The 22557-nt window shown below is 42.3% G+C and overlaps 1 protein-coding gene across 1 annotated transcript in view; it reads right to left on the bottom strand.

Annotated features, from left to right (window-relative positions):
- ptch1 (patched 1) overlaps nt 1-21913 on the bottom strand; it is a 132015-nt gene extending 110102 nt beyond the window's left edge. Inside the window, exons 1-2 of the mRNA XM_062025728.1 lie at nt 21367-21913; nt 15003-15195 (exon numbers count right to left, since the gene is read on the bottom strand). Of these exons, the coding sequence (XP_061881712.1) occupies nt 15003-15195; nt 21367-21558 (385 nt within the window). The 5' untranslated portion in view covers nt 21559-21913. The remainder of the gene's footprint in view (nt 1-15002; nt 15196-21366) is intronic.
- Nucleotides 21914-22557: the final 644 nt, after the last annotated feature.

The raw sequence follows: 22557 nt of genomic DNA, 5'->3' as shown, positions 1-22557 counted from the left end.
GAATGCAAATCGTTAAGGCTCACGGGCAAACCAACTTTGGGTGGGTGCAAGACCTCGGAATTTGACATATAAGAGAGAAGACCCTTGTCATTTTAGAGGTAAGTTAAAGGCCTACTGAAACCCACTACTACCGACCACGCAGTCTGATAGTTTATATATCAATGATGAAATCTTAACATTGCAACACATGCCAATACGGCCGGGTTAACTTACAAAGTGCAATTTTAAATTTCCCGGCAAACTTCCGGCTGAAAACGTTTCGATATGATGACGTTTGCGCGTGACGTCAACAGTGAAAGCGGAAGTATTCGGAGCCCATTGAATCCAATACAAAAAGCTCTGTTTTCATTTCAAAATTCCACAGTATTCTGGACATCTGTGTTGGTGAATCTTTTGCAATTTGTTTAATGAACAATGGAGACTGCAAAGAAGAAAGCTGTAGGTGCGATCGGTGTATTAGCGGCGGAATACAGCAACGCAACCAGGAACACTTTGAGGATAGCAGACGCGCTAGCCGAACAACCTCACCTTGACTTCCTCCGTCTCCGGGCCGCCAACCGCATCAGTGATCGGGTGAAGTCCTTCGTCGTACCGCCGATCGCTGGAACGCAGGTGAGCACGGGTCGTGATGAGTAGATGAGAGCTGGCGTAGGCGCAAAGCTAATGTTTTTAGCATAGCTCTGTCGAGGTTCTGTAGCTAAGTTAGCTTCATTGGCGTCGTTAGCAACAGCATTATTAAGCTTCGCCAAGCTGGAAAGCATTAACCGTTTATTTACATGTCCAGAGTTTGGTAGTATTGTTGATCTTCTGACTATCCTTCCAGTCAGGGACTTATTTGTTTTGTTTCTATATGCAGTAAAGCCCGATGCTATCCCGTTAGCTCAGTAGCTAAAGTGCTTCACCGATTTATTGTCGTGGGGATAAAAGTCACTGTGAATGTCCATTTTGCGTTCTCGACTCTCATTTTCAAGAGGATATAGTATCTGAGGTGGTTTAAAATACAAATCCGTGATCCACAATAGAAAAAGGAGAGAGTGTGGAATCCAATGAACCCTTGTACCTAAGTTACGGTCAGAGTGAAAAAAGATACGTTCTGCACTGCACGCTAGTCCTTCACTTTCACGTACCTCCTCCACGAATCTTTCATCCTCGCTCAAATTAATGGGGTAATCGTCGCTTTCTCGGTCCGAATCTCTCTCGCTGCTGGTGTAAACAATAGGAAAATATGAGCAGTCCTTCCTCCGGTGTCGTCACGCTACTTCCGGTAGGGGCAAGGCTTTTTTTTATCAGAGACCAAAAGTTGCGAACTTTATCGTCGTTGTTCTATACTAAATCCTTTCAGCAAAAATATGGCAATATCGCGAAATGATCAAGTATGACACATAGAATGGATCTGCTATTCCCGTTTAAATAAAAAAAATAATTTCAATCCCAGGCTTGGGATCTTTCTGTGTGGAGTTTGCATGTTCTCCCCGTGACTGCGTGGGTTCCCTCCGGGTACTCCGGCTTCCTCCCACCTCCAAAGACATGCACCTGGGGATAGGTTGATTGGCAAAACTAAATTGGCCCTAGTGTGTGAATGTGAGTGTGAATGTTGTCTGTCTATCTGTGTTGGCCCTGCGATGAGGTGGCGACTTCTCCAGGGTGTACCCCGCCTTCCGCCCGATTGTAGCTGAGATAGGCTCCAGCACCCCCCGCGACCCCGAACGGGACAAGCGGTAGAAAATGGATGGATGGATGGCATTTCAGTAGGCCTTTAACAGGACTTGTCACGATGTGGTGTCAGCTGGACACATTTGTTTTAAACAAGTCTGAAATACACTGTGCATTAATGACATAATATTTAGGGTCTTATCAGTTATTGATCTATGAATAGGGGTTTTACTTTTTTCCAAAATACTGTATGTAGTTTGGAGCTCTTAGCTGGCTTAGCTAACGCTAGCGCTAACAGCCTAATAAATACTACATGTGAAACTGAATAAAACATGTTTTGATTCAAACTTACCAGTCACACCAACAGGTACCAGGTGATGGCGTTAAAAGTGATGCTTGATCGTCTCACGGCTGCTATCAATTATCATTATCTGTTTATTAGCTCACAAACCCGAGTTTCTACAGCTTTACTTCTACGCTGAAAATGAGACAAATCTCACCAAATAGCGATCATGACAACCATTGTGGCAGTTATTGATGCCGCATCTTTGCGCCATGTTTTGAACTTGTTAAATAAAGAAAGGACAGTCTTGCATTCAGCCATGTAAATAAGCTATTCTGAGGCCCGAAAGACCCACAATGCATTGTGTTTTCCACGTCACACAAGTCCAATAGCTAGAGATAGACATAACTTTGTGTTTCCAACCATGGGAAAGAAAGAAATTTGTGTGAAGGACAGTGCTGAAAAGAAGAAGCGGATAATATTCATTGAAATAAAAAGACAAATTATCACTTGGCTAAGAAATTCGAACGTATCACCGCTAGTCTGCACCAAGCTGAAGCAGAATGAGTCTAACATCAGCTAATTTTGTTAAAATAACATCTAAACGGCAAACATTTATCCATAAAAATATGAATAAGCTGCTAATTGTATGTTTGACGAAAAAGCAACTGGAAGAGATACCGTAGAAGTCCACTCTCCAAGGTAAATGCTGTACATTTAATTACTTCATAACATTGCTGTTGTTGTTAATACATTCTATTGTGCTGTTTTTAAACAATATTGCTCATCCAAAAGTTTATTTTTCCTTTTAAAAGGCACGTTACATATTGTGCTGTTTTAGGGGTGCCACGCACCAATTAAATTGATTTCAAATCATTTCAATGGGAAACGTTGACTTGAGACACAAGTGTTCCATCAGAGAACAGGTAGGTTAAATATAACTAATTTGCTGCCATTGAGGTGAGGATTATGGAAGAAAACATTTAAGCCACGCTAGCTTGCCTCAGTCAGGACGCTACACTGCAATGACGGCATGTTTATGGCAGCTTGTTGATCTCAAATTTGCGGAACACGGCTAAAATGTGCATTATCACGATAGGGCCACAGAATTGAAATCTCTATCAAAGGCCAAATTTGTATTGTTTGTATTGTCGTCTCCAGACCCCATTATGATCTTCATCAATGTTAGTTCTATTTAGATCAATTATACCTCCGCTTAACTTCTTTTTGCACTTGTATGACTGTTAAAGAGTGTCCTTTAAAACATACCCTGTATCGTTAAGGTTTTGACCAGATGGTAAGAGTTTTACCCTAGAACAGATTAAGGGCTGCTATGCTATTTAGTATTTAGCAATGCATAGCACATAGTGAAGCTCTCTTAAAACTATATTCAGTGTACTCAGATTTCATAGAGTAAATATTGATACAGCAAAAAACATGAAGTGGGATACACACTCACACTTACATGCAGGAGACAAACAATGATTGGGTGACAGCTGCACCCTGGACCCCCCTTCAAACCGTCATCCACCCTCTTTCCCCTCTGCTGCGAGTCTTCACTCTGCACCCAGGCCACAGGGTGAGTATCAGGTGAGGTTTTAAATAGCTGGGGCCTCTACAAAATGACCTCAGGATCCCAGGAGTCCACCCCTGTGGCCCCTGGCCTCGACACTATGCCCCCACCTCCCAATTGCACTCTGGTAGTGGGGCGCCTCGTTCCCTTCAAGTGTGCAGCTTTAAAAATTACAATCCATAGCAACATGCCCTTGTGCAGACCATGAAGTTGTAGGTCACATAAATTGAAATGAACTCTGCTTGTGAGTTCTTGGTTCTTTGGCTTTTTTCATAACATTGATTCCACAAAAATAAGAAATTGTATCCTGAAGAGACTGTCATCATTGGGTTAAAGAGACTTTAAAGTCTAGGCAGTACAATCATTAGTCGTTCATGTGAGCCACGAGCTATCATCCCTTTATTCTTGTATTATCTTGAGGTCTGCAACAATTAACCGATTAAATTGATTACTTCGATTAGAAAAAAGCTTCGTTATATATTATTTTACTCCGATAAATCGGTTAACTCACGTAACAAATACAATTGATAAAATCCCTACCCCATGGATTGCCCGGAACTTTAATAAATACGCGGACATAGTTTCCGCACGACCACTGCAATAGAGCACACATGAGAGCGGTGGTGTGTGGGTACAGTGATCTGGGGGCGGAAAACCACAGAGATTGTGTATTTTTTTAAATTAATGCACACATTTTAAAAGTACAATTTCAATGCTGATGATGTGCATTTATCAAGAAAAAAAGAATAATCGTTTTTAACTTTTCTCTATACTATGCATTGAGGCTTAAAAAAAGTGTTTCATTAGTTTACGCGATTAATCAAACAAACTACAATAGTTTCCGAGCTATAGAGCGCACCGGTTTATAAGCCGCACCCACTAAATCTTAGAAGAAAAAATATTTTTCCATTTATTAGTCGCATCGGACCATATGCCGCAGATATGTACGTAGTGAAATTAGTTATTTACACAGAAATAATTTGTACATGTCCATTTACCTTAATTGTTTCCAAACGGTGCATGTAACAAGGCAGTAAAACGGCAGGCTGATCATACAAAACAGAAGTCACCGTCATGGACACACTAGCTGCGGAAGCGAGCTCTCCAATCAGCTAAACAGACTCAATAACTCAACAATGACATCTTGGTGAATTTACTGAAGAATTTGTGAAACTGAAACAATACAAAATGAATTCCATGGTAAGTTACTAATGCTAATGACGCTAGCTGCATTACATTACAATAGCACGTACAAATATGCATGAACAAACTCTTACAGACATGACACATGGGACGGTTTAGTAAGTATGAATTGTTTCAGTTAAATAGTAAAATTTACAAACGTTGCTTGCAGTGATGAATGAAGAATCCTTTCAAGCAGCAACGCTGTGGACAGTTTTTCTTCCGGTTCAGTGCATTTGAACAGTAAGTACATTTTCAACCCGCAACACTTGCAGTGAGCGAACTTGTCCACAGCACAAACAATAACACACCATACCAGTGTGTCTGCTTGTTTTTAATGAAAACTATTAAACACTAATCATTATGGCCGTTAGCAAAGGAAAATCATAAATCAGCCCCACCGTTTTCTATCCTGCTGGGTGCAAACTGCTTATAATCCAGAATTTACGGTAATCAATAAATGATTTGATTTGTAAAATAATCGATAGCTGCAGCCCTAATTATCTCACGACAACGGTTGACTTTTCTTTGTACTTGTGTGACAATTAGACATGCAAGGATTACCGATACAATGATAAACTGCGATAAAATTCTGGACGGTTAGTATTACTTTCAAATAAAAAAATTAGTAAAACCATGATAGATTACCGCACTTTCAAAAACTCACGGTGATACAGCTCATATTGCAGCAAAGCAGCTATCATGCTAACATGAACAGAAGACACATTTATGTCTTTGAACTTGGGTAAAATATTGTTGTGTGTGTGATGTATATAAGTACTTATTGAGCACATTTAACAATACCATGATAATAATGATAATCCTGAAAATTTTTGGTCACAATAACAACAACTAAATCCAACTCCTCATTCATTGTAAAACTTAGGAGTGTGTTGTAACACAGAAGGCTTCGGGGGAAGTACTGCAGCTTGAGAACAATAAAGAAAGACTATGGGGTTTTCCCCACAACACTACATTGGCCGTAGTGTGTGAATGTGTGTGTGAATGTTGTCTATCTGTGTTGGCCTTGTGATTAGGTGGCGACTTGTCCAGGGTGTACCCCGCCTTCCACCCAAGTGCAGCTGGGATGGGCTCCAGCCCCCCCCCACGATCCCGAGAGGGACAAGCGGTAGAAAATGGATGGATGCCAATATACTTGTGGCGGTGGCAGCGTGGCTAGGGGCATAGTCAACATGACATCATCGTATAATTTTCATAATTAGTGATGATGCATATATCTTCTTTAAAAAGGCTATAAAAATGTTGTGCATACATTTAAGAATAAATCAGTGTTATCAGTAATTAGTAGGGATGTAACGGTACACAAACATTTCGGTTCGGTACGTACCTCGGTTTAGAGGTCACGGTTCGGTTCATTTTCGGTACAGTAAGAAAACAACACAATATACATTTGTTGGTTATTTATTTACCAAATTTGTAAACAATGGCTTTATCCTTTTAACATTGGGAACACTATAATAATTCTACCCACGTTAATCCACATTAAACTGCCTCAAATTGTTGCTCAGATTAAATCAAATCACAAAACTTTTCTTCTACGGTACATATAGAAAGTGCAACATTAAACAGTTTTAAGTCAACTCATCATGCTTAATCTATTACAGCATTTGGGAAGCCTGTAGTTGATTTTTATTATGTAAATGTTATATTTTTATCAACATGTGATAGCATTCAAAACTAGGCTGCTCCATTACGAATGATTAATGTAACTATAGCTGAAAAAATAGTACAATAGCAATAGGAGAGACTATTCATCCCTGAACACCATGGAGATCATGTAGGCTTAATGATGCAGTTACATTATTATATCAACTATCAGAGACAGAAACTCTACATTTAACATACTGTCCTTTTTTGCTGCTTCAACACAGCTCAATCAACACAGAAAAAGGTAAAGTGAAATAACAGACAGACAGGGTTTTGCTGTCCGTAACACACACACACGCCGCAAAATGAGCTAACGTTACGCTGAAAGCGAATTAGCCTTCACCTCAAGCCAGGACTGCGAGCGAGGTGAAGCTGCCGTTTATGTTTCTAGAACGTCAACGGGCTCATAGTGATGTTACTAGTAGTTGACTGGGAGGTGTTTATTATCATTTGGGGAGAGTCCGCTGCCTGATGCTTACCTGCTAAACGCAAAGCACTGACTAGATGCGCTCTGAATACGCACTGCTGATTGGCTGTTACCGCGCTGTTTGTAACCAATCAGATGGTTGTGTGGGTGGGACAATCCTGGGTGCTGTGTAGAGTACTGACAGACAGGCAGCTTGTTAAGACTTTAGCTTAGGCGGCTACTTTATATGTTCGTGTGGAAACTCGTTCGGCACACCTCCGAACCGAACCGAACCCCCGTACCGAAACGGTTCAATACAAATACACGTACCGTTACACCCCTAGTAATTAGTATTGACATATATTTTTTGTCATATTATATTGTTTTGCTCTTCTTTTTTTTTAATGATTATTTAAAGTTTTAATTTTGTAACAAAATTTTGGCTGTACATTACTACAAGTTTAACGATGGTGATGGTTTGACCCTGGAATAGATGAATCCAATTTCTATTAGTTCCTAAAGAAATTGCTGGGTTGCACGTGACGTCATGTCTGGATGCTGTCGTCTTGGATACGAGCACATGGAGGTCAAACGCAGCAAAATTCTCGCTAGAGGTCAATTGAAAGCAGAGGCCACACGTGCACGGTTCTTGCATGTGAACGCTAAAGCTATATGCTAACCACAGCTTCAACTCAAAGCTCTGGCGTCACTTGGAAATTCTGCCCAGCCTGAACCATGTCCTCGGCCATCCTTTTAGTGCAAGAACATTTGAGGGCCCGTCTTCGAGGAATGTTTATGTGATGCAGTTTTAATTAGATGCAGGTGGTGCGGCTATTTACTTTACAATTTGGCCTGTGTTTGCCTGCACCTAGAATGCTGAGAGATGGCTCCATTTTCCACTTTGCAGCCGGGTGGAGCTCTTTAAAAAACAAACAAAACAAAAAAACATGTGGGGGTTTTATTCTTTATTCCCCCCTGGTCCCGACATCATCATTAATACGGCTTAAAAGTGGATAATCATGAAATCCTCATGACTCATCTGCAACTTGAATCTTTGAGAGACGAGCATAAACGAGTCAGTTGGAGGTCGGGCGGGATGGGGGGGGGGGGGGGGGGGCGGTTTGCAAAACAACAATACTACAACTTCCTGTACTGACAAATTATTTCCTGTGAGTGCCGCAGTTGGCATAAACATGGCATTTATCCACGCAGGGAAAGATCCTGAGCATAATATTTAGCAAAAGCAGCCTGTGGGGTTTGACAAGTTCACCTCTTTGTATAAGCAAGCCTCTCGGTCCACATCGCTCTCTGTCTCTTTGTCTAATAAACACAACTTCCTGTGTCAGAGTGTTTATCAAATCTGCTGAGCGAGCACCCTGACGAGTGGAGACCATCCGGGTGAAAGGGGGGCAGCGTAAGGCCTCGTAGTTCCGAGGCGGGTGCAAGTGTGTCCACGGGGCCCACACAGCTTCCCAGGCGGGGTCGATCACGGGTCGGTTGCGGAGGGCAGCTCCAAATGAAACATAAACAGCCGCTCCGTCCCGCTCATTCCCTCTTCTCTTTCCTCGAGGACGACGGGGCCAGTACACCTCCTCCCACCTATCATCATCACCACCACCACACTAATGCACGGCGTTCCACAGTCCAGGCAGAACTAATCTATCCCTCAGCTGTGTAGTCTAATCAAAACAAACACATCTCTCCCCAATAACATCTGGAACCCCTCACATACAGGACCTAGGAAACCACTGAGGCCTGGGCTTTGTGTGTGCGAGTGTGTGTGCGAGTGTGTGTGTGTGTGTGTGTGGTGTGTGTGTGTGTGAACATGTTAGACAGTAAAAGTTGATGCTATAGACAACGAGCTGTAAGTTTAGTGTATCTGACCATGCTCAACAAACCAAAACAATTTAATCTAATAACAACAGTGTGGTTTTGGACATATATTTACAAAACAACAGTGTTTTGCAGGCTGGGTAATATTTGCTGTGGTCTGGAACAAAATCAGAAATGCAGCCAAGATTACATACAGATAATGTGTCACGAGACATGCAAATATCAATTAAATACACGGAGGACATAAGTAAAGGAAATTAAAATGAGCTCAGAAATACCTACGAATGAGGCATAATGATGCAATATGTACATACAGCTAGCCTAAATAGCATGTTAGCATTGATTAGCTTGCAGTCATGCAGTGACCAAATATGCCTGATTAGCACTGCACACAAGTCAATACCATCAACAAAGGTCACCTTTGTGCTTTCATGCACAGTATACAACATTTGGTGGACAAAACGAGACAAAGAAGGAGCGGCATAAAACACCTCTTTCTGTGGCAGCGTCGGAGAGAGTTGTACATGTAAACACACTACGGTGAGCTCAAGGACCACCAAAATTAGTAGGACAAAACGGCGCTCGCCAAATACTCTCATTAGTGAAGCATGTTTAATATAAACAGTGGGATTTCTAACAATTAGGAAGGTTTGTGTCATGTTTGTCCTTCTACAGAAACCATATTAAAACAAAACATTTATTTTTCCCTTAATTTTTTGGAGACACTAGGGCGGCGCTAAAGAGCCGCGGGTTGCAGACCCCTGGTATAGGCGATATGCAATATAATATGGCCAACAATAAAGCTTTTAATACAATTGTTATATTGTGATAATGCATGGTGATGACACATTCTAGTCATGTCCTGCAAATGTGACAGTGACAAGCGAACAACAGTGTACTCAACACAATGTACTGTCGGGTCGTTGCTCGCGGCTAACGTCCCTCCACAGTGCGAGTCACGATACCTCGGATTCACGGCAGGAAAATAAACTAAGTTTCTTACAAGAATCATTATCACTGGAGCTAAACATGCTACACTACTCGCCTTGGGATGATAAAACAAGCCATGCTAACTGCTTAACTAGAGTACTTGAATGTAAACAGGAGTGGGCGGATTGATACAAACATCAACAGTAACGATACCAAGTATAGTAGCTTCAGTGATTAGATAAATATGCTTTATTATCGCAAAATTCTAAAAAAAAATGTTTGTGACTTATTGTTTACAAACTTGGAATTACATACTTGGACACAGCAGAACTGTAAGGGCAAAAACCAAAGGATTACAGCTTAGACTTAGATTTAGACTTAGACTTCCTTTATTGTCATTCAAATTTGAACTTTACAGTACAGATAAGAACAAAATGTTGTTGCATTAGCTCATTGTAATGCAGGATAAAAAAGCATTAAGGTGCAGAGTGTTTGCATTTACAAAAGAAGGAGCAGATACAAATCGATAGATAAATATATTGCACTTTTGCATATGCATCCACGTTACGGGTGTATGCTAGCTAGCTAGCTTAAATGCTAACATTAATACAAGAGACATCAACGTCTTTCCCCATTAAGGAACAACATACCCCAATCTAAACTTCTATAAACACATTACTGTGTAAACAACTAAGATATTCAATTGTGCACATTAAACCTACAAGCTGTGCTCTATTAGAGATTGATCAATCCTCGAAGGAAAATGACATCAAGTGTGTATGAGTACTTTTTGAGCACATTCAACAATACCATGATAATAAGGCCACAATAACGTGATATGAAATGTTCATATCGTTACATCCCTAGTCACTTGGCACTTGTCCATAACAATAGATGGCATATATCACATACAACCACGTAACATTAAGGAGTAGGACAGGAGGACACAAATGTTAGCCACACTAGCTTAGCTATGTGAGCTAGATACTAACATTACACTAGGGTTGTACGGTATACCGGTATTAGTATAGTACCGCGATACTAATGAATAATATTCTACTATACCGACTCTGAAAAGTACCAGTCCACCACCCCCCCACACCCCTGTCGTCATCACATCATGACATTGCTGGTTTAGGTTCGGTAGCGCACAATCACGGAGTACTTACAAACAGACACAGTGTGTAGACAGAAAAGGGAGAACGGACGCAGTTTGGCTTAAAAACTAACGATAAAGGTGAAGTTATAACACTGAAACGCCCTCAGGAAAAGGTGCTTTAAGACATGGCTAGTTAGCTAGCAGCAAACGTCCATCCGCAGTCGGCAGTGTTTTAGCTACTTCTAAATTACTAATCCTCGCCTCCATGGCGACAAATAAAGTAAGTTTCTTACAAGTATCATCCCTGCAGGACGAGGAATAGCTAAACATGCTTCGCTACACACCGTAGCTCACCGGCGTCAAAATGTAAACAAACGCCATTAGTGGACCTACACCTGACATCCACTGTAATGATACCAAGTCCAGGAGTGAATTTAGTCGATACTACTATGATTACGTCAATATTTTGTAGCATCACAACATCGTCTTCCATTTTTAAAATATTTATATTATGTTTATAAACTCAGGAAATATGTCCCTGGACACATGAGGACTTTGAATATGACCAATGTATGATCCTGTAACGACTTGGTAGTTTGATACCCAAATTTGTGGTATCATCCAAAACTAATATAAAGCATCCAAACAACAGAAGAATAAATTATTATTACATTTTAACAGAAGTGTAGATAGTACATGGTAAATGAGAAAGTAAGCAGATATTAACAGTAAATGAACAAGTAGATTAATAACTACCACTTGTCCTTAATAATTTTGACAAAATAATAGAAAATAAATGACACAATATGTTACTGCATATGTCAGCAGACTAAATTAGAAGCCTTTGTTTGCTTACTTACTACAAAAAGACAAGTTGTCATGTATGTTCACTATTTTATTTAAGGACAAACTTGCAAATGTATCGAAATAATGTTGGTACTTGTACCAAAATATTGGTATCGGGACAACACTACATTACACTCACATTTTGACAGCAAGTATAGCTATTAGGGCTGCAAATCTTTGGGTGTCCCACGATTCGATTCAATATCGATTCTCAGGGTCACGATTCGATTACAAATCAATTTTTTTGGATTCAACTCGATTCTCGATTCAAAAACGCTATTTTTCCGATTCAAAACGATTCTCTATTCATTTAATACATAGGATTTCAGCAGGATCTACCCCAGTTTAGGTCCTAGAGGTCCAGTGATCACAGGTAAGAGCTACTCTGCTAGCTCTAGTCACAGCTTCCCCCACTTTTAGCTTTGTCTCTCTGTAAAGTGAAGGTACAACATTGTCTGTAAAAACCGAGCGTGATGGGATGTCATACCGTGGCTCAATAGTTTTGATCATGAACCTGAAGCCTTCTCTCTCCACTGAGCTGTATGGTCGCAGGTGTTTTGTAAACTGGTGAAATGTGTGTTGATCACCTGTGTTAATGGATGATCCTTTTCCTCTGATAACTCTGGGGGGTGTCTATCCAAGTGAGCGCGGGGATTTGAAGTATTCCCAAAATACTTAACTTTAGCATTGCAAAGTCTGCAAATTGCATGAGTCATGTCAAGCCCTTTCTTGCCACGGTAAAATCCAAAGTGTCTCCAAACGCTTGCTTTCAAAGTCCACGGAGCCGGTTGTATTTCTACTTTAGGCTGCTCTGTTTCTTTTTCTTCTACCTGCATTTTAGCGGCAACACAACAACACTACACTCCCCTTAGTAGCTAGCCACCAGGTAGCCACGCTGCTTATTGCGCAATACCTACGGTATCCCAGAAGGCACATACACATTGCCGGGAGCGGGGGAATAAAATCGATTTTTGAAAAATGAGAATCGATACTGAATCATACAACGTGAGGATTGAGATTTGAATTCGAATCGATTTTTTCCCACACCTTTAATAGCTATCATTGCCATTAGCACACCTTTTTTTCTTTCATGACGGTAAGAAAACAACATTTCAAAAATGGTCATCTTGGCTCAACTTTTCTCAAAAATGGAGCAAACAAATGAAGGAGATGATAGACTTGTCTTACGTTTGGTGTTCATAAACAGGCTCTAGTGAGACGTCATTGTAAGTACATCATTAAAGGCCTACTGAAATTATTATTTTTTTATTTAAACGGGAATAGCAGATCCATTCTATGTGTCATACTTGATCATTTCGCGATATTGCCATATTTTTGCTGAAAGGATTTAGTAAAGAAAATCGACGATAAAGTTCGCAACTTTTGCTCGCTGATAAAAAAAAGCCTTGCCTGTACCGGAAGTAGCGTGACGTCACAGGAGGTAGTATTCCTCACAATTCCCCTTTGTTTACAATGGAGCGAGAGAGATTCGGAGTGACAAAGCGACGATTACCCCATTAATTTGAGCGAGGATGAAAGATTCGTGGATGAGGAACGTTAGAGTGAAGGACTAGAGAGGCAGTGATGGACGTATCTTTTTTCGCTCTGACCGTAACTTAGGTACAAGCTGGCTCATTGGATTCCACACTCTCTCCTTTTTCTATTGTGGATCACGGATTTGTATTTTAAACCACCTCGGATACTATATCCTCTTGAAAATGAGAGTCGAGCACGCGAAATGGACATTCACAGTGACTTTTATCTCCACGACAATACATCGGTGACACACTTAGCTACTGAGCTAACGTGATAGCATCGTTCTCAAATGCAGATAGAAACAAAATACATAAATCCCTGACTGGAAGGATAGACAGAAGATCAACAATATTAATACCATGGACATGCAACTACACGGTTAATAATTCTCAGCCTGGCAAAGCTTAACAATGCTTTTGCTAACGACGCTGAAGCTAACTTAGCAACTTAGCAACCGGACCTCACAGAGCTATGATAAAAACATTAGCGCTCCACCTACGCCAGCCAGCCCTCATCTGCTCATCAACATCCGTGCTCACCTGCGTTCCAGCGATCGACGGCGCGACGAAGGACTTCACCCGATCATCCGTGGGGTTGGCGGCTAGCATCGGCTAGGCGTCTGCTATCCAAGTAAGTAGTCCTTGTTGTGTTGCTACAGCCAGCCGCTAATACACCGATCCCACCTACAGCGTTCTTCTTTGCAGCCTCCATTGTTCATTATACAAATTGTAAAAGATTCACCAACACAGATGTCCAGAATACTGTGGAATTATGAAATGAAAACAGAGCTTTTTGTATAGGATTCTACGGGCTCCGAATACTTCCCTTGCCCTCGTGACATCACACGCATACGTCAGCATAATAAAACGTTTTCAACCGGAAGTGTGGCGGGAAATTTAAAATTGCACTTTATAAGTTAACCCGGCCGTATTGGCATGTGTTGCAATGTTAAGATTTCATCATTGATATATAAACTATCAGACTGCGTGGTCGGTAGTAGTGGGTTTCAGTAGGCCTTTAAGAAATCAGTTTTGCCATTTCGATCAAAAAAGTTGTAGATGCACAAGCCTGCACAGCAGTGACTACATAATCCTTACTTGTCTTATTCAAATTAGTGACCAATGTGACATATTGAGCCAACCTGGCGCACAAATGGACCTCACACCAAAACAAGGCAACTACAAATGCAAATAGTCAGTATATATTGACTGAAAAAAATAAATACATCAGCTCTTCCATTCATGAATCCGCCAGACGACAGTGCTGGAATGTGGATCAAAGGAAAGAAAGAAAGAAAAAAGCACAGCCGCTGTGACCCCCCCTCCTCTTCTCTTCTCTCCAACACCACCAAAGCGCAGCCCCTCTTTTTCTTATCCTTTCTTTCATTCTGTATATTTTCCTCCTGAAGCAACAACAAGCAAGAAGGTTTACAATTCTCCTCACAAACACAAGTTCCTGTCTTCACTCTGTGTCTCTTTCTCTCTCTCGCTTTCTTCCTCCTCCCTCCCCTTGCAGCCGGAGGCAAATCTTTTTTGGAAAGTTGAGAGCTGTCCAAAACGGAGACCACACACACAGTCTGTGAGCATTCAACTGCTGGGGGCAGGCGCGCACACACACACACACACACACACACGCACACACACACACACACACACACACACACACACACACACACACACACACACACACACACACACACACACACACACACACACACACACACACACACACACACAAAATGGCGGCTTTGGCAAAGCAGAAAAAAAAATCCTCTACCCCCCCAAAAGCTGCTTATGAACTTAATTACAACTTTGCTTTATGGTACATTTTGGTTGGAGACACTGAAAAGTAAGTTCTGACGAGTCCATTTAGTCAGCGTGTTGTCTTGGACACTTGCCAGAAGACAAACAACTGCACTTCTTAAAAAGTGCCTTTGTTAGGCACATTCCTCCACAGCCATGCAAAGAAAACACAACGAACAAGAGAGTCTTACCTTCTACCCATAGTTTCTCCACATCCGTCTCCAAATTAGCCGCTCGTAGGCCCACCGCGAAAGCGCCGAAAATCATGAGGCCCACCACTAAAAACTTTCCACAGTTCTTTTGTATGTAACAGCCCAGCCTGAATAAAAGTCTCTGGAACTTTGCTCTCAGCCATAGCGGCGCTTTCCTCCCGGTCGCCTTCCCCTAAAGACAAACAGACAGCACAGAAGTTGCATTAATAATCCGGTTCCACTTGGTGATGAAGATGCACTTACCTGTGCAGGTGAGGTTGAGTTTGTCATTGGAGCACACATGGTGTCAAATTCATTTTAGATCGGGGGGCCACATGGAGAAAAATCTACTCCCAAGTGGGCCGAACTGGTAAAATCACGGCACGATAACTTAAAAATAAAGACAACTTCAGATTGTTTTCTTTGTTTAAAAATACAACGAGCACATTCTGAAAATGTACAAATCATAATGTTGTTGTTGTTTTTTTTACACTTACATGTTGCGCGGTTAATAGCATTCTACCATATTTTTCGGACTATAAGTCGCAGCTTTTTTCATAGTTTGGCCCTGGGTGCGACTTATACTCAGGAGCGACTTATAGTCCGAAAAATATGGTATCTTTTTTTGTCGTTATTGTTCTTTCTGAATAAATTATGTGATAATGTTCATCAGTCAACTCAATTATGTAGTTTGCTCATTTTCCTCGACTGGTGCACTAACATTATGTGGTTAATATTTTTTACATATGTAGCATCATCTACAAAGATACAATGAATTGCTATTGCGACATCCAGTGGACACATTTAGAACAGCAGTTTCTTTCATTCAAAAATTTCGGCTCATTTTTATACTTATCTAACTCATCCCACGGACCAGATAGAACCTGTTCGCGGGCCTGATCCGTACGTTTGACACCCCTGCCTTAGAATCAATGGTATCTCTTTACAAAAGAGAAACCATATTAGCAACCATACGTTGCTAATAAAGAGATGCAATGATGCAAATATGTAAATATTACGATATGTATAAATGATGCAAATATGTAAATATTACGTATATATGTTATATTTTATATCGCTATATTTAGTCTATTTATACCTGCATTGTCCTTTCCATCCTTACACTTTCCATCCTTTGTAACTGAGCTACTGTGTGGAACAATTTCCCTTGTGGATCATCAACGTTTGTCTAATGTCTAATAAGACTTAGACATACTTTAATGATCCACAAGGGAAATTGTTCCACACAGTAGCTCAGTTACAAAGGATGGAAAGTGTAAGGATGGAAAGGATAATGCAGGTATAAAGTAGACTAAAAATATACCGTAGTAGCAATATAAAATATAACATATGTAATATTTACATATTATATATACAGTATATGATATATACTGATATATTATATTATATTTTCATATAATATACACAATATATAACAATTACCATGGACTATATTACAGTATATGTAACAGCTGCAGCATAAAATAGAGAGTAGATCCAGCAGAAAATATACATTATAAACAAAGAGAGGTAGGTAACATAGAAGCGGTCAGGTAATAGACAGATATCATCTATTGCTATATGACGAGTGATTATACAGCTGGATGGAGTGCGGAATGAAGGAGTTCTTGAATCGAATGTCCATATAATAGCAAATATGAACAATAAGCATAGGTGTCAAACTCAAGGTACGGGGGCCAGATCTGGTCTGACACATTATTCTATTTGGCCTGCAAAAGGCTTGAAATACTGTGCGTCAATAAAGCACTTTCATGGAAAATGTACCATATCTGTCAAACTTTAATATTATCTGATCATGTAACAAGATTTATTCCAAGCATTTTTTTGTTTTACTTAAATATCTGCTTGTCACCTGGACTTACAATTTCAAACAAAAACAACTGCCAATGAAAATTGTGTAACGAGGCAATGATACGTTTACATTCATATATATTCACTGTTACAAACGGCCCTATCAGGGAAGCCATAATTGCAATGTGTCCCTCAATAAAAACGAGTTAGCCACCCCTCATGTAGAATCTATGCCAGGGCTATTCAACTGGCGGCCCGGGGGCCAGATCTTTGACAAGCTGTTGTATCGTGGAACGAAGTGGCTTAGCTGTCCAGAAATTTGAAGGTTCCTGGTACGATTGTAGCTTCTGCCACCCTAGTCACTGCCATTGTGCCCTTAGGCATGACACTACGCCTACATTGCCCTCTGGTTTGCCCACACAGGGAGGCTTCACCAACCGAGAAGCCAAACCACGATGAGCCAGATACGGTCCACGGGCCGCCTACTGCTCCTCAAGAGAGGATAGGTCAAATGCAAAGACTACATTGTGCTGTACGTACGTTGTACATGTCACAATAAATATCTCATTCTTCGAACTTTGACATGTGTAAACACATCGCTTGCGTTTTAATTGACGACTAGCCATGTTTAGGTTTGAGTTAAAACTGTTCAGGTATGGTAGATCCTTGCCGAGCATTGCGCTTTGTGCTTTGCATAACAGGGTATTTTTCTCCACAATCTGTAACTCTGAACCAAAAACGGTTCTCAGGAATATACAAAATAAGAATAGTGAAGGGAGCAGTCCTTAGCTTTCTGGAAATGTGGCCCCACAGACAAATTTAGTTGACTAGCCTAATAGTCTATATAGGGATTGGCACCGATTCCGGTACTTCTTTGGCCAAATCCCGCCGGTCTTACCAGGCACCGATTCACGTACAATTCATCGGTGCCATGTTACAGCACCTGGTTTGCATGTGACGTAACTAGGGATGTAGTAAAACTCCCAACGATTAGTATTACCGTTTTAAATATAAAATGATGGAAAAAAACGTGATTATCAACTGCATTTCGATAAACTCATGTTAGCTCGCTCGCTTCAATGCTAACATGACAACAAGAGACATTAAGGTCTTAAGAAGCAACATACCCCAATATAAACGTGTTAAACACATTACTAACATATTCAATTGTGCACATTGAACCTTCATGCTGCGCTATCATGGCACAGAAGGTTAGATCAGAGAAATATGACACGGAGGACAACCAAAAGTAGAACGTCCGCCAGAAATAAAAAATAATAATAATAGATTTGATTTGAGACACACTTTTCATTTAAATACATCTGGAATTGTTGAAGTACAAACCAATATTTAAAACAAAAAATCTTTGCAATTAAAACAGATAAAATACTAAGACCAAAGCACTATCAGTTAAGCATAAGAAACAGAAAACATGCAAAACAGTGTATCTATTTTACTTATTAAAAATCTAAAGATTCCAGTGTGTGTGTAAGCACTTTTTGAGCATTTTCAAAAATATTGCGATAATACTAAAGGTGATAATTTTGGTCACTATAACCGTGATATAAACATCTTATATTTTTAACACTTGACCATCACTCCAGCAGCACTGAGAGCGAACTCCGCCAAACTACCTCTGGGTAACGTTGCAATTTCCAATGCCAACAAAGTAATTGACTCAGAAATGCAATAATCAATATTCATTAACACACACAAAAGTACCCAAAATTGGTACTATTGACTACCATTATCCTGGGAATCGGTACCCATCCCTAAGTCCATGTAAACATATGGAATAGAACAATGCTTTATATGGACCTCTTCTAACGCAATGCATCCTTCAAACGGTAACAACCCCTGCATTGAAGGAAAATGTAGCAAAAATAGACACCAAAAGGTCTACTTTTTGTGTAAATTGCACACCGGTAGAGCTTTTTCATTCATGTTGTTGCAATGCATTGATGTTTTTCTGTAGTTTACCATTAATTTATGCACACCTTTTGCTCATTTTGGGTTGTCTATGGTAGCCAAATGTTTGATTTAGTGGGAAAAGTTGGAGACAGCCTGATGTAGTAGTTGCTTAAACCAGTGATTTTCAACCCCTGATACAGTCTGGTGTGCCGTGGGAGATTATGTAATTTCACCTAATTGGGTTAAAATATTTTTTGCAAACCAGTAATTATAATCCGCAAATGTGCCGTTGTTGAGTGTCTGTGCTGTCTAGAGCTTGGCAGAGTAACCGTGTAATACTCTTCCCTATCAGTAGGTGGCAGCAGGTAGCTACTTGCGTTGTAGATGTCAGGAACATGGTTTGTCGGGATCACAATATGCGGGAGGCAGCGTGTAGGTAAAAAGGTATCTAACGCCCATCCATCCATCCATTTTCTACCACTTGTCCCTTATGGGGTCGCGGGGGGTGCTGGAGCCTATCCCAGCTGCACATGGGCGGAAGGCGGGGTACACCCTGGACAAGTCGCCACCTCATCGCAGGGCCAACACAGATAGACTGACAACATTCACACTCACATTCACACACTAGGGTCAATTTAGTGTTGCCAATCAACCTATCCCCAGGTGAAGTGAATTATATTTATATAGTGCTTTTTCTCTAGTGACTCAAAGCGCTTTACATAGTGAAACCCAATATCTAAGTTACATTTAAACCAGTGTGGGTGGCACTGGGAGCAGGTGGGTAAAGTGTCTTGCCCAAGGACACAATGGCAGTGACTAGGATGGCAGAAGCGGGGATTGAACCTGGAACCCTGAAGTTGCTGGTATGGCCACTCTACCAACCGAGCTATAGCTGCATGTCTTTGGTAGTGGGAGGAAGCCGAAGTACCCGGAGGGAACCCACGCAGTCACGGTGAGAACATGCAAACTCCACACAGAAAGATCCTGAGCCCAGGATTGAACCCAGGACTTTCGTATTGTGAGGCACACGTACTAAACCCTGTTCCACCGTGCTGGTATCTAACACTTAAACCAAAAATAAACAAAAGGCGAGTGCAGTTAAGAAAATAATTTAAGCTTAGGGATGGCTATGCAAAACGAAAGTAAAACTGAACTCGCCGCAAAGTAAACAAAAACAGAATGCTGGACGACAGCAAAGACTTACAGCATGTGGAGCAGACGGCGTCCACAAAGTACATCCGTACATGACATGACAATCATCAATGTCCCCACAAAGAAGGATAGCGTCCGCACAACTTAAATAGTCTTGATTGCGAAAACAAAGCAGGTGCGGGGGAATAGCGTTCAAGGAAGACATGAAACTGCTACAGGAAAACACCAACAAAAGAGGAAAAGCCACCAAAATAGCAGCGCAAGACACTACACACAGGAAAATAACCCAAAAAACTCCAAATAAGTCATGACGTGATGTGTCAGGTCGTGACACCTACTTTGAGACAAGAGTTTTAGTGATGCATGCTTGGTTATGGTTTGAATTCATATCCAACAATTGCCAGAACAACTTTTTACTGTGTGAAGCGACTGGGATGAGAATCAGCACCTCCAAGTCCGAGTCCATGGTTCTCGCCCGGAAAAGGGTGGAGTGCCATCTCCGGGTTGCGGAGGAGACCCTGCCCCAAGTGGAGGAGTTCAAGTACCTCGGAGTCTTGTTCACGAGTGAGGGAAGAGTGGATAGTGAGATCGACAGGCGGATCGGTGCGGCGTCTTCAGTAATGCGGACGCTGTATCGATCCGTTGTGGTGAAGAAGGAGCTGAGCCGGAAGGCAAAGCTCTCAATTTACCGGTCGATCTACGTTCCCATCCTCACCTATGGTCATGAGCTTTGGGTTATGACCGAAAGGACAAGATCACGGGTACAAGCAGCCGAAATGAGTTTCCTCCGCCGGGTGGCGGGGCTCTCCCTAAGAGATAGGGTGAGAAGCTCTGCCATCCGGGGGGAGCTCAAAGTAAAACCGCTGCTCCTCCACATCGAGAGGAGCCAGAGGATGCCACCCGAACGCCTCCCGAGGGAGGTGTTTAGGGCACATCCGACCGGTAGGATGCCACGGGGAAGACCCAGGACACGTTGGGAAGACTATCTCTCCCGGCTGGCCTGGGAACGCCTCTGGATCCCCCGGGAAGAGCTGGACGAAGTGGCTGGGGAGAGGGAAGTCTGGGCTTCCCTGCTTAGGCTGCTGCCCCCGCGACCCGACCTCGGATAAGCGTAAGAAGATGGATGGATGGAACTTTTTACTGTAAATATCGGCTGCTGAGTTTCATTTTATAAAATGTTTTCTGCTGGGTTTTGTTTTTTTCAATGAAAAACAATGTGCCTTGGCTCAAAAAAGGTTGAAAAACACTGGTTTAAACTATGATTGGCATCTGTATGCACAACACACTCAGGGTGGCATTGCATGTGGTCCAACTAGTGCTGAGACCCGAGTAGGGACCGGAGGAGAGTTAGGATGTTTGTGAGCAGGAAGAAGAAGGCAAAAGCCACATGGAGCAACATGCTGGAGCACAACATGCAATGTTCGGACACAAGAAGAGACCGTTATGTGTCTTAAAAACAAGAGGAAGCGTGTGGAAAAAAGAAAAGCACCTGGGAGATCTGCTCCAAAGCGAAGCCCGCGTCGCAGTAGCTCGGCCGCTGCAGGTAGTCCAAATCCGGCGGCAGCGGCGGAGGCGGCGGCGGCGGGTCGCGGCTGGAGCTCCTCCGGGTCCTCCGCGTTAGCCTCGGCCGGCCGGGCTCTCCTGTCCCCGGCTCGGGGGGCGCACTAGCAGCCGAGGCCATCTTGCGGGGACGGCGCGCTGCTCAGCGATTCCCACTTCTCGAGTGTGTCTCCCCGAAAGACGGCGACGACGACGACGGCGGAATCCGACAAAGTTTCGCTCGGAGCGGGGACCTCATAGTCCGCTTGGAGAGGGCGAGTCAAAATAGTGTGCGCCGTCCATCCCAACATTGCGTGATTCGGAGGTCTCCGCTGCCTTTGCACCGCATTCACCGGGGGAGGAGGAAGGTAGAAAAAACAAAGCCCGCAAAGAAAAGGAAAAAAAATAGCACAGTGTTTTTAGTGTCTTTTTTAGGAGCGATGATTCCCACACGGCGGAAGGCTGGATGCTGGTAGCATTGTGCGGAGATGTGTGTGCTCTCTTCCCCTGGGCCAACTCTGACTTTCAATAGAAGAGAAAAGGAGCTCTCTCCATTTGGAAGGCGAGGAGGAGGAGGAAGGGTGCAAAAGGAGGGACGGACAGGAGGCGTGGCCTAAAGGAGGAAAGGGGGCGGGGACTCCAAATCCCGCCTCTGCCGCTGTCAAATTGCAAGGCTTGCTCGCTTCTGATTGGTTCCAGAAGGGCAAAAATTACTCAGCAAACACGACTATTATTAGCTGCTTAGCAACAGCGAGGGAGGGGGAGGGGGGACCACCCAAGACCTTGGTCCATATGCAATAGGATGCTCACCTTGGGATATTTTTTTTATTCAGAAAGGGAAGGGGTGTTAACGTTTAAATCACACATGACCCCCCACAACACACACACGCCACTCATTCATCCATCCATCCATTTACTACCGCTTGTCCCTTTCGGGGTAGCGGGGGGTGCTGGAGCCTATCTCAGCTGTATTCGGGTGCCACCTCATTGCAGGGCCAACATAGATAGACTACATTCACACTCACATTCACACACTGGGGCCAATTTAGTGTTGCCAATCAACCTATCCCACCTCCACGTCCTTAGAGGAGGGAGGAAGCCGGAGTACCCAGAGGAAACCCACGCTGAGTTCAATTTTCCG

This window comes from Entelurus aequoreus, linkage group LG17 (genome assembly GCF_033978785.1).
Source record: "Entelurus aequoreus isolate RoL-2023_Sb linkage group LG17, RoL_Eaeq_v1.1, whole genome shotgun sequence".
Lineage (NCBI taxonomy): Eukaryota > Metazoa > Chordata > Actinopteri > Syngnathiformes > Syngnathidae > Entelurus > Entelurus aequoreus.
Note: the sequence above shows the minus strand (reverse complement) of the source record. Positions and strands in the feature narration are given on the sequence as shown.